General features: G+C 39.9%; 1 protein-coding gene across 2 annotated transcripts in view; it reads left to right on the top strand.

The window, feature by feature from the left end:
- Positions 1 to 13,877, top strand: part of LOC125768362 (G protein-coupled receptor kinase 1) — a 103,228-nt gene that overhangs the window by 83,486 nt on the left and 5,865 nt on the right. The window contains exons 7-13 of one of the 2 annotated variants that reach the window (XM_049435904.1): positions 6,321 to 6,512; positions 10,304 to 10,459; positions 12,087 to 12,413; positions 12,797 to 12,915; positions 13,028 to 13,246; positions 13,330 to 13,536; positions 13,615 to 13,777. In XM_049435904.1, the coding sequence (XP_049291861.1) occupies positions 6,321 to 6,512; positions 10,304 to 10,459; positions 12,087 to 12,413; positions 12,797 to 12,915; positions 13,028 to 13,246; positions 13,330 to 13,536; positions 13,615 to 13,777 (1,383 nt within the window). The remainder of the gene's footprint in view (positions 1 to 6,320; positions 6,513 to 10,303; positions 10,460 to 12,086; positions 12,414 to 12,796; positions 12,916 to 13,027; positions 13,247 to 13,329; positions 13,537 to 13,614; positions 13,778 to 13,877) is intronic. The other variant, XM_049435905.1, reaches the window with a different exon arrangement.

Here is a 13,877-nt window from a genome sequence, read left to right as displayed (position 1 = left end):
TTATGTTTACTGTCTGACCGTTTCTTATGAACAATTTTTGATATTTTTTATACCTAAATTGTTCATAATATGACATACAATTTCATACACCAGAGAAATGCTTGTCTATTAGGTAATGTACATTACAAAACCAGTAAAACACTGTGCCTCAAAAATCCAACGATTTGCTCGTTGAATTGTGTGGTACAAAACAGGAATGTTGTTACAAGAACCTGTAAAGCAATTTAATAATATCTTCATGTCCTCGCTTAATTATCACTAATGTTTTTGCCTGATAGTTTTGTTATTATGTTTCATAACAACTTTATCCTGCTTCAATTTCACTAATCACATTTCATTTCTCCACTGTGAAGCATTCTCCCATCCTCACCTTGACCCAAACTGCCTAAATTCACTTACTGCTGCAACTTGCCTTAAACTCTGGCCAGTCAAACCTCTCATCAAACCCCCTCTCAGCAATGACCCAAGTGAAAATGCTTTGCCTGAGAAAAGTTTGTCGGAATGGAATCGAGTTTTGCTGCTTCTATAGTTGGCACTTTTTTGTATTTATTAGTACGATACCGAGGGACACTCTGTACAGCATATGTTGTCCGTCCGGCGATACTACCCTTATCTGAAAACAACCTAACATGGGTTCTTCACCGTCAGAAAGGCACCCATTTTCATTACACGATTTCTCCTACAATCGTTTGTGTGCTGTTTGGGTCAATGCTCGGCCATTTCTTTACCTGTTTCACTCTCTCACACTATGCTAATGCTTGACCAAGGATTCGGTCTAGGCAATTCTTCTCTCAACGTGTACGTGTATGTGTGCAAAAGTGTTTCGAAACTGTTTTGCAGCTCCTTTTCCCACTTATAGCACTATAAACGTAAAGAATCGTGCGCTGAACGGTTGGAGTGTAATAAAAAAAAGTCCATAACAAACCCTTAAAAAACAAAAAAGCTTCCACTTTTTTTTTTGGTTTGGTAACGTATAACGCGCACTATCCACCAAAAACTCCGTAGGGACCAGTTTCGAGTTGAAACTCGACTGATTAGATTAGTTTTTATGAGGTTTTATGCTTTGATAGGTGAAAGTTTGGCCCGCAATATCGACGGTTTTGCACCAGCCGGAAGGAAAATAATAAAAGAATAAAGATAAACGGTTCGCTGTCCTTCGGGGCGAACCACTACCTTACGTTTAGTGGTTCCGTGGTTGAGATGATGTTTTAACTCTCTGTTGAAATTTTTCTAGGGTTTGAAAAAGGATGAAGCGCATGTTGTATGTTTATTGTTGGTTGAATATTTAACTTGACGGTGTTGTCCATTTGAACATTTGTACGTTTGGTTTTCCCTACGATCAATGAACATTATTTGCTGGTGTATTTTTCCATACAAATATATCATAAAAGTTTTAAACCTATATGAGCAAGACTATATTGAGCGTACACGGCACGATCATGAGCTGTCAACGGATAAATGACGTACGTCATTCTCGTTTGACGTTTGAGAAACTTCTCAAATAACAAAGCAAAAATTTGATGCTTAACGTATGAATCGTTTTTAAAATGGTTTTCTAATTACTTTTATTTACTATTTATTTTGATGCAATATTTAGTCATTTAAAATATTTAAATTTATTAAGCAATTACTTATTATATTAACCAACCAATTTAGTGGCTTTTGTTATTATAAATGTATATAATGGACTTAAAAAAACGTCAAACGGTTAGGTATTTATTTATTAGGGCTATAATTTTTCTCTTACCCATACAGCTGTACTTAAACATCATCCTTGAAAACTCCGCCTATTGTTGCAACATTCGCTACACTGTCATTTAAACTGACAGTTAAATCACTCGAAGATCGAACCAATTTTCTCCGTCCGTGTTCCGTTGTACCGTGGGCCCCGGGACACCGGCGTTCGCTATTCAACCGAAACGCAACCGTCACCACATGTGGCCTGCAGCGTGTCGATGTTAAACAGCCAGCTTTCGTTATCTTTCCACCAGAAGGCAGACACTTTTTCCTCCATTTGCACCAATAATGGAGCAACCGCCAACACCCGCCACCCACACCCACACCCAGATACGCTCTGCAAGAGGTGGTGTGAAGCTTTTAGCATGTGTTGGGTGGACTGAAAGCGAAGCTTAACCGGATGAGTGATTTCATTTTTTCGCTCCACCGATGAGGAATGAAATGACTTGATTTCATTTCACCATTGCTTTCGACTTTAGCATTTACTTCGCTACTGCGGGGATTTGGGGTTTTCTTTCTTTCGCCTTTTTTTTGTTTGTTTTATGTGCTTTCTCTATACCATCATAGATAAAATTCTTTGGCACTTTGGTTGGTTTGCAGCAAATGAGCTGCCTGACTCTGTCTGGTGGAGAAAAAAATCGCAGTGAAATGTGTTGATCCTTCCAATCCTATATATACACACCCACACGCACACACTCACGTGTCCGCTATCGGATTCCATCAGGGCAAATAGAAGACACACAGCAGGACTAGCCAAAAAACCAGAAACCCCCATAAGTAGAAAAAAAAGAAAACGGAACAGATACGCGTCCACTTATACGCCAAACGACCGGTTTCGCTTGCGAACCAGGATCCGTTTCTTGCGATAACTCATACGCGCTTAAAGTCGTAAAAAATAACGATAATGACAGCTACGTGATATTTATTCAGCACCAGAGCGGCGTCGATGCGATGAGATTGTCCCACTACGCGACGTCCCGTGAACCGTGTGCCTGTGTGAGCGGTGATCCTTATTTCCACCGTTCAAGATGACATAGTGGTGGTATTACTGGCGGTACCTATGTGCCTGACAGTATCTAAGTGTCTTGTCTCTTGGTGGTAGTGATGGTTACACGCGGACACAACGCATGCACGAATGTTCGTTCGAAGGCGCAGTAATAAATGATTGCTGCTGGGTAATTAGTGAAGCGAGCGAGTGTATTCTTCCCATCTTTGCCTGTTACGTATGGTTATGTGTTTGTGTGACCACTCGACAGAATAAGCTAGTGTGGGTAGAATAAATTTGACGCTTGAAAAACACAGGACCAGTTTTTGCTCTGGATGGGCATCTCGGTTTCCAAATTCCTGAAGGCGGTTTTACGTTTGAAGTGCCACTCACCACAAGTTCCCGTCCTTTGTGTGGGGAGCGCGCTGTCAGTAAGTGTAAGTGAAGCGTGTCGCAAAATTCAATCATCCAATCGTACGATTTAAACGACTGTAGAAAATGGATCGCGCACGTTATCCACTCTGGTGATGGATGGGCGAAATTGACGTTTTGTCAGAAGTGCCAAAATTGAGCCACTGCAAACATAAGGAGCACTCACCAGTGCGGAGCTACGCGGAATCTACGAATTTCGATGCTGGTTTCACTGGTTCATTTGAAAAAGCTTCTTTTTTATTAATTTCAAATTCACATTCATCGTTTTTCATTTGCACCGTACACTCCCCCGCCCATCTTGCATAAGATCATTCCATTTGATCAGATCGGAAGTTAGGGCAAGGTTTCCGGCTTTTCTATCGAAGCTCAACTTTTCTTCATTTGCATTCGGGTTCGCTCCAACAATAGCGACCGATTTTCTTTGGTTTTTTTTTAAATATTTTTGTTAAACTTTATTTCCGTTTTTCGTGTGGTGACGAATTTTCCAACCGGCAAAAGGGAACCATCCTCTCACACATTCGGACGCGCAACGGAACGCGTTGTGTGTGTGTGGCGGGCAAGGACAAATCTCCGGCAAATTGAAATCGAGGAATTCAATTAGCGAGTGTTCGTGATCTATATTTCCTTCCCTGGTCACCGCCGATGCATTGCACACCATCCACCGAATGCTCTCAAAATGGTTTCATCATTTCTGTGCGCGTTTGTGCTTGACAGTTGGCTGGTGTCGGAAATAAAATCCAAAACCCCGTGTGCGAACAGAGTGTGCTGGTGACAGATTTTGCTTCGATTTTTTTTGTTGAGGATTTTCCTTTTCTTTCGCTTGGCCAGCCAATTTTGTGCCCGGTGACTGACGGTGTAGCTAAAAAGATTTCGATATCGTTTTAAACCAATTTAATTAAGCCTCTTTCGTTAGTGGAACTGAGGAAAAAAGCGCTCATAAAGCTATCAAAATGGAAAGGGTCGAATGCAGAGGGGGGAAATAAATATAGTTAGTAAACTTTATTTTTAAAGAAATTAAATTTTAATGAAGAAACTTAGACAACTTTGTTTCGTTTCTCTTTAATCATTTCATCTCTTTCAGTAGCATGAACCGAGACGAAATGTCAAATAGCCTTTTTCTTTTGATACCACTTGATGTAGGTACAAATATACGGAAGATTTTTTTGTGAACTTATCCTCAAGGAAACCTTGTCCCAAATTCTCCAAGGAAAAAAAAACATTTCTTATGCCCGGATCTTCAAATGTCGAAAAATATTATTAAGGAGTCTTCAATTCTAGTCACTTTGATATAGGATGTAACACATCCATTTCCAGTCATGCACATCTCATTATCAAAATAAGACGACGATCGTGCTTCATCGTAATGATTCACCACTATCTATGTTTATTTTATTCAGAAAAATTCTACAATATTTGGTCGATAACTTCAATATTCCGAAAAAACGATGAAGGCCTTGATCTTTACCTTAAACTGCCCTTTAATATCATGTCGACTGTCTTGTGGCAGGAGATCATAGATCTGTTCGATCCTCTAGCCTTTCTCTAGTCCAATTGTAAATAAAGGAAATCCTATATTTGGAGGATATCGCAGTACTTCACAATGTCCAATTTGTTCGCTTCGGCTTTGAATCTGGTTATAGCATAGTAACAATTCGAAACATAGCTGAATCTATCTCCAGGAGGGAAGGGATTTGAATAGCTAAAATCAGTTCATTTTTAAATTCATATATACATTCAATGGTCAACTTTGAACGTTATTTTTTTAGCAAAATATGCTGTTTATTGTGTAAAAACTTGATGAAAAAAACACGATTCAATCCGGAATTTCCATTTAACATACATACAACATGGCGCGTGCTAGTTAATTAATCGAATTATCTAATCGTAAAACCGCACGGAACGTGGCATGCAAACCGCGACAGAGTTTAATGGTACTCTGTACGCGTGGCCATTTAAATCGCTATGAACGATTTTATCTTGCTTCCCCGACTTACGAAGCACACTGCTCGTCCTACACACCATCCCGAAACCCTTAACATTAGCAATAAAAAAGCGATCCGTTCTCGTTATCTTGCTATTTTATCGACAAAATCATTTCGTCCTTTTGCTAACGCTTTTTTTTCTTCATTCTTTTTTTATTTGGCATTTGTTTCTTCCTTACCTTTGAGAGATTTTTTTCTTATTCTTCTTTGGAAAAAAATTGAAATCGATACCGGATTAGAAGCCTATTTTCGTGCTGATTGCACACCGGGCACTGGGCAAAGTGTAATGTGCTTCATTAGGAGTGTTTGATTGGCGGCCGTTGCTAATCCCGCGGGTCTCCGGTACGTGATTTGTAAGCGAAAGAAATGCGCAACAATAATCAATGCGTATCGCGCAAACACCCACCGCAAGACGTTCCCGTTGCCAGTTTGATTGGGTGGTTTCACTTTTTATCGCTTTTTTGGGGGGGGGGGGGGGGCGGGAGGGTTTGGGGGAAGCTTTAATGGCCGACCGCCTTGGCCAACGTTGATTGATCCCGCACTTTCATGGTGTCACTGATTAAATGCATTGTACTGTTAATGACGCCCACTTGGGAGGTATTATTACAATTTACAATTTTAATTTTACTTCAAAAAAGAATTTAATGACAACAAATCCGGGAATAGTACAATGAGTTAATATTCCATTTATTATTTTGTTGATTTAAATTTATCATTATTTACATATATTGTAATTATAACTTAAATTGTTTATTATTAATCCAGAACATTTATATTTTTATGTAAATTTTGCAACTGTATATTAATTTTAATTATTTTTGTCTGATTTATCAATTATTGAAATCGATCTAGCTGTTTTCACAATTGCTTTAAACTTATCTCAAGTAATTTTTTTGGACAGTTTGTATCATGTTCCATCACGATTGTGGCAGACAAAACCATAACCCACTTCTCTCCAATAGACGCGAATGACCAGGCGTCTCCATCGTGAATAGCGTGAATTACCATGCGTCTCCATCGAATAGCGCAAAATTTTTTTTTTATAAAAGTTAACTCCACCACAATCTACCTAGCAATCGCATCGAAAGACGCACAAAAACTCATGCTTGTACCATATTGTTTGCAATTTAATTGTGTCTTTTACAACTTATTTTTTCTTTGTTATCTTTTTTTTTCTTCCCCAGCTAACGATGAACGATTTCAGCGTCCATCGGATCATCGGGCGGGGTGGTTTCGGCGAAGTGTACGGCTGCCGCAAAGCGGACACAGGAAAAATGTACGCGATGAAGTGTTTGGACAAGAAGCGCATCAAAATGAAGCAGGGTGAAACGTTAGCACTGAACGAACGGACAATGCTGTCACTCGTCAGCACGGGGGTAAGTGTTTGGGGGGTGTGGGTTGTACACCGGGTTGTAGAGAATTGGAAGAGACAAAGCGAATGAAATTTTACTACCCCTGTTCGTTACGAGCTACGAACATTGGAAAATGTACATTTTGTAATGCAGTGGTTTGAACTGTGGAAGTTAACATTTTTAATAACCGCATTTCATCGCAACGAAACGAAACGGTAGTGTAGTGTTAGAGAAAATCAGAACGAATCAGACACACATTACCCTACCCAGCGATAGGATGCAGTTGGAACAATTCCTGACATTGCCACAAATTAGAGATGTGCAAAGTGAGTAAGAGTGAGATAGTGAGTTGAAACGTTGTATTGAACGAGGTTCGTTCACTCACCACGAGGAGTTTTAGCGACTCTTTTTTCACTTACTCACTCATGAGTGTAAGCATGTAGCCGTGGCGAGTCGAGCCGCAAAAAGAGTAAATACGTGAGTTGATTCGAAAATGTGCGAGTGAGTTGAAACAAAAATGAGTTGAAACGAATCGAACCAAGTTCCATACCTTGTTTGAGAAAATGTAAAATTTTCTTCATTTTTACACCAAGTTTTGCCTATAACTCGGTCGGTATACAACGGATCGCCAATATTTAACCTGTGGTCGATAGATGGCACCAATGGCTACATTTTCTTCTTGGGCGACCATGCCCCCAGATGTCTGTGCCAGAAGTTATTCGAGGAACCAAGTTCCATACCCTGTTTGAGAAAATGTAAAATTTTCCTCATTTCTGCACCAAGTTTTGCCTATAACTCGGTCGGTATCCAACGGACCCCCAATCTTTAACCTGTGGTCGATAGATGGTGCCAAGGGCTATATTTTCTTCTTGGACGGCCATGCCCTCAGATGTCTGTGCCAGAAGTTATTCAAAGCACCAAGTTCCGTACCCTGTTTGAGAAAATGTAAAATTTTCCTCATTTTTGAGCAATTCAGCAAAATTTTTAAATGTGATATATTTTAATGCGAATTTGTTGCAATAAGTTTCTTTTCACTCAAATAACGCTTTAAATTAATAAAAGAATAAAAAATCATAAAAAATTTAAAAAAAAAATTTCCACTCGAAAATTTCATAAGGGGTACCCCTTGCCATTTTTTTGAGAAATTTTGGAAAAAAAATTAAATTGATTTATTTTAATGCCAATTGGTTGCAATGAGTTTCTTTTCACTCAAATAATGTTTTAAATTAAAAAAAGAGTAAAAATTCAGAAAAAAATTAAAAAAATCTAAAAATTTGAAAATTTCGTAACGCTCATTTTTGCACCAAATTTTGCCTATAACTCGGTCGGTATCCAACGGATCGCCAATCTTTAAACTGTGGTCGATAGATGGGACCAATGGCTACATTTCCTTCTTGGACGGCCATGCCCTCAGATGTCTGTGTCAGAAGTTATTCGAGGAACCATGTTCCATACCCTGTTTGAGAAAATGTAATATTTTCCACATTTTCGCACCAAATTTTGCCTATAACTCGGTCAGTATCCAACGGATCGCCAATCTTTAAACTGTGGTCGATAGATGGGACCAATGGCTACATTTCCTTCTTGGACGGCCATGCCCTCAGATGTCTGTGTTAGAAGTTATTCGAGGAACCATGTTCCATACCCTGTTTGAGAAAATGTAATATTTTCCTCATTTTCGCGCCAAGTTTTTCCTATAACTCGGTCGGTATCCAACGGATCGCCAATCTTTAACTTGTGGTCGATAGATGGGACCAATGGCTACATTTCCTTCTTGGACGTCCATACCCTCAGATGTCTGTGTCAGAAGTTATTCGAGGAACCAAGTTCCATACCCTGTTTGAGAAAATGTAAAATTTTGCTCATTTTTGTGCAATTCAGCAAAAATTTTAAATGTGATATATTTTAATGCGAATTTGTTGCAATAAGTTTCTTTTCACTCAAATCATGCTTTAAATTAAAAAAAGAATAAAAAATCAGAAAAAAATTTTTAAAAAATTTTCAACTCGAAAATTTCATAAGGGGTACCCCTTGCCATTTTTTTGAGAAATTTTACAAAAAAAATGAAATTGATTTATTTTAATGCCAATTGGTTGAAATAGGTTTCTTATCACTCAAATAATGTTTTAAATAAAAAACAGAATAAAAAATTTTAAAAAATATTAAAAAATATAAAATTTAAAAAATTCATAATGCTCATTTTTGTGCCAAGTTTTGCCTATAACTCGGTCGGTATCCAACGGATCGCCAATCTTTAACCTGTGGTCGGTAGATGGCACCAATGGCTACATTTTCTTCTTGGGCGACCATGCCCCCAGATGTCTGTGCCAGAAGTTATTCGAGGAACCAAGTTCCATACCCTGTTTGAGAAAATGTAAAATTTTCCTCATTTTTGAGCAATTCAGCAAAATTTAAAAAATTGATATATTTTAATGCGAATTTGTTGCAATAAGTTTCTTTTCACTCAAATAACGCTTTAAATTAATAAAAGAATAAAAAATCATAAAAAATTTAAAAAAAAAATTTCCACTCGAAAATTTCATAAGGGGTACCCCTTGCCATTTTTTTGAGAAATTTTGGAAAAAAAATTAAATTGATTTTTTTTAATGCCAATTGGTTGAAATAAGTTTCTTTTCACTCAAATAGTGCTTTAAATAAAAAAAAAGAATAAAAAATCGCATATTTTCCTTCAACTCACTCGCACATTTTCGTTTCAACTCACGTAATTTTCATTTCAACTCACGTCCTTTTGCAATTCGACTCACCACGGCTACATGCTTACACTCATGACTGAGTAAAATGATCGAACCTTAACTTTTGACTCCGAAATGAGTCGTTAAACGAGCTGATTCATAATAGCTGATCACTAAAAAGAGTTGTTATTCTCATCTCTACCACAAATCCTAATAAGATGATGGGAAATTCATTCTTCACGTGTGGATACGCAAGAAGCGCCAACACTGTCGGTATTAATGTTCGCAAAAAAAATCCTGAAGCAATGAAAAGATGCAGAAACCACTCACCGGACAATCAGAATTCGCCCACTTTCGCTTATGCCAAGGACAAGTAATTTTCCAAACTGGAAATGGTAAGTGGATCAAGTTGACGTACGGCAAATGCACGTTGGCGGGGTTTGGTTGGAGCGCTTCATTATGCGGCTGGAAGAGTCTTTATAATGGCCCCACCCGGCAGAAGATTAAGAAGATGACAGGATCCACAGATCCGAAAAAGGAGCAGAAAACGGAAACGTCAAGTTCCTGGCGGAAATGATCATATATGGTGCCCAGAAGTGTTCGACGCCTCCATACATTCGTTGCCACTGTTTCAGTTCTAATGTTCTAGCAAATGCCATCCTTTTTCTTTCCTTTCAAATGACTAGAAAGGACATCGGGGCGAAACGAAAGTTTCCCGAGAGTCCTCACTTGCGTCATTTGACGTCCATCAATTACTTTTAGCCTCGACGTTAGCAGTTTGCACACTTAATATGAAAAGTTTTCACAGAAAACTTTCCCACTAAACCGTCCTAGACACGGACGCCGAAGTCCTTCATGATCTCTCTGGCAGCGCCGGAAATGTGAGATAAAGGGTGAGAGAGCGATACGTAGGGGGAAAGAAAAACGAAAACCAGGAGTTTGTGGAAGCCGTTCAACAGCTGTACCAGCTTCCTGCGAAAGTCACTTCCGTCTCGCACGTGTCGGTAGCCGCCCACCGTTACTTATGCGTTTCACTTCCGTTTCTTTCTTTTTCCGGTGTCCATGAACGGTCCGCCTATGGATGCAACCCCATCATCATCGTCATCATCATCTTTCTACCAGGTCGATTGCCCATTCATCGTGTGCATGACATACGCTTTCCACACACCGGACAAGCTCTGCTTCATCCTGGACCTCATGAACGGCGGTGACCTGCACTACCATCTGTCCCAGCACGGTGTCTTCAACGAATCGGACATGAAGTTTTACGCGGCAGAGGTAAGTGACACATGCGGCCCAACCGTGTGCATATCCGGAGGAACTCAGAAACTTGACTTCTTCCTTCCCGCCCGGAGGAGGCATAAAGGCGAAAGAGGAGAAGTAGGAGTAGTTCATGGAATACACGGTTTAAGCGAAAAAGAGTAGCATTAATCTCTTCTTCGAGGGTTTTTTCCGAAGGTAGTGGGGATGGGATTTAATTGCGAGGCACTGTCTATCCCGCGTGGATCGTTTGGCAAGTTTTCCCGACCATGGTCACCTGTGCTCACGAATTGACCGTTAATCCAAACTATGCGAACCGTTGTGACCGTAACGTGTGCACCATACTACCGAACGCATCTCGTAGCGGAAATGCCATTCGCAGTCTGTTAGATGATGATTAATGAGCATGAGTCGAACGGAGCGTCATTTCGTACCCGTGACACATCGGTCCCCGATTACGGGTCGCTTTATGGAAGTTTTAACGATCGATTTATTACGCTGAAGTTGTGCTGGAAGTACTGAAGCGTGCAATACTTTATGGGAAGGTGTGTGCCATCAGTAACACCGCACTATTTGCTGCGTTTTTGGCATCATAAAAGAAAGGATTAGAATCCACTATTAGGGGACATTATTTTAAGGATCGATATGATTTATGGACTCTTCTTTACATGTGTACTCTACTTTACTGAATGAGCATGTGATTTTTTAGCTTTTTCCATCTTTATGAAGAAACGTTCAATTATGTACTAAAATGTACTAAATTTTACTATTTGTAAAAATTCTACCTGGTGAGTCTGGGTTTCTATATTATTGTACCAATAATTCGTAGATTTTCAGAAGCAAAAAAAGTTTTTAATTCGTATGAATTTATATTTGGTAGCAAGCGTTCCAGAAAAAAATTCAAGCATTCGAATGTTTATGTCTGTTCTAAAAATCTGGAGGCGAAACGAACGTATTTTTTTAATTTGAATTTTTATTTTCATTTTTCATTTTAATATTCATCTGAAATTATCCATCAATTTAGCAGAACTTTCTATCCATGCACGTGCGTAGGAAAGTAATTAAATTACCCGAACACTACCGTACCATGCTCTACTTCCCATGAATTGATTTAAAATGTAACATTTAAATTATTTCCCCCGTACCGCTATCAGTATGCACCTTCGGATGAAACGGAATCATTTAGAAATTATGTTTGCAATTTAGAATAATTGAGTTTCCGTTTAATAGAGACGGTACCATTTCGTGGAACTTGGTTCCCACGCATAGCCGCAACGTAAGTCGTAAGCTCATACCTAATTGATTACCTTCAGCTGCATTGATATCAAATGCCGGCACACTTTAATTATAACTTTACAAGTTAATGCGATTAAATATTCATTAATTCTAGGAAAATTGCTGAATGTGGCAATATTAACAAACGATCAATTTGTACCATTTAGAGTATGTAAATTATTCAATGGTGGCGAAATCGTGACGTGTCTTTTTTTAAAATATGTATGAGATTAATAGAAAAATTACGTTAGAAGATGTTAAACCCCCAAAGTCGTTTGAGTAATTTTAAACATTAAAAAAAATGAATATAATTAATAAATTTATGGAATAAATGTGTAATCTCTCGCTTCTTACGCTTTAACCATTGCAGGTAATTCTTGGGCTCGAACACATGCACAAACGGTTCATCGTGTACCGGGACCTGAAGCCGGCCAACATACTGTTGGATGAGAACGGGCACGTGCGCATCTCCGATCTTGGGCTGGCCTGTGATTTTAGCAAAAAGAAACCGCACGCATCGGTCGGTACCCACGGTTATATGGCGCCGGAGGTACTGTCCAAGGGTACGCCGTACGATTCGAGCGCCGACTGGTTCAGCTTCGGCTGCATGCTATACAAACTGCTCAAGGGCCATTCGCCGTTCCGACAGCACAAAACCAAGGACAAGCACGAGATCGACCGGATGACACTAACGATGGTACGTTGAAGCATTTAATTCACACAAATATTGGCTTAATTTTCTTCGGTTTCCGTTCACTTTTAAGTTTAACTTAAGAGTGAAAAAAGTAAGGAAACCAAACCGAACGGGATTAAGAAAGAAAACCGTGACCTAAAAGATGAAACTATTTTGGCATAGCATTGGCGCATTACATGAGCTCGAGTAACGTATCGAACAAACAAATCATTTACGAAGTTGTAGCGTAAGTTTTCATTCTTTCGAATGTGAAAACAACTTCTTTCCAAATTAAAAACGCGGTTGTTATCCTTATTCCCATTCTCCTCCCCCGACCCATTTGCAAACTAACCTGAACCGAGTGAACAGAATTTGTGTATGAATATTAAATGGCTGTTTTAAAAAAGCAACCTTCCTCCTTGCAGAACGTGGAGCTGCCGGAATCGTTCAGCAAAGAACTGAGAGACCTGCTGGAGGGCTTGCTGCAGCGTGACATCGACAAGCGGTTAGGCTGTAAGGGTGGCGGGTAAGTTTACTGGAGCGACTCGTGACTCGTTCCGTACGAGGAGCACACATATGTTCCGTACCATCGATAAATAATTCATACTTAAATCAACATTTTCCACACAAACATACAGTGCCGAGGAGGTCAAGTCACATCCGTTCTTTGCCGGTATCGACTGGAATCAGGTGTACTACCAGAAGTATACGCCACCACTAATACCACCGCGCGGTGAGGTTAATGCTGCGGATGCGTTCGATATCGGTTCGTTCGACGAGGAGGACACCAAGGGCATTAAGTTGACCGAACAGGATCAGGAACTGTACCGATACTTCCCGCTAACGATCTCCGAAAGGTACGGTCAACACATACATACACAAACTGACGAATCCTTTCCTCTCGTACCCGATACTAATTCCGATATCGTTTTTTTTACAGGTGGCAACAGGAGGTGGCAGAAACGGTGTTCGAAACCGTCAACACGGAGGCGGACAAGGTGGAACAGAAACGCAAAGCCAAACAGAAGCAGCGCTTCGATGCGGACGAGAAGGAATCGGATTGCATACTACACGGGTATATTAAAAAGTATGGCGGTTCGTTCGCGTCCGTCTGGCAGACGCGCTATGCCAAACTCTATCCTAACAGGTACGTCCGTATTTAAGGGGATTCCTTCCGCAAGCGCTCCGCACGAAGAGCCGAGAGTAACAAATGTCCTCTTTCCAGACTGGAGTTGCACACCGAAAGTGGCAGCACCAAACCGGAGCTGGTGTTCATGGATCAGATCGAGGAGGTGTCGCCGGACTTTGTCCAGTTCAAGAACGAACAGTGCGTGCAGATCCGGTTTCGCGACGGTATTCGCGATGGCAAGCTGATCCTAACGAACTCGGTAATTGCTGTTACGGAAAACATGATTTTCTAGTATTCTAGTAATATTTGATTCAGATTCAATGATCGAATGAATAAATCCTAATCTTAATCCTAAAGAT

Source organism: Anopheles funestus, chromosome 3RL, assembly GCF_943734845.2.
Source record: "Anopheles funestus chromosome 3RL, idAnoFuneDA-416_04, whole genome shotgun sequence".
Classification (NCBI taxonomy): domain Eukaryota; kingdom Metazoa; phylum Arthropoda; class Insecta; order Diptera; family Culicidae; genus Anopheles; species Anopheles funestus.
The sequence above is the reverse complement of the archived record's forward strand: the minus strand, read 5'-3'. Positions and strand labels throughout refer to the sequence as shown.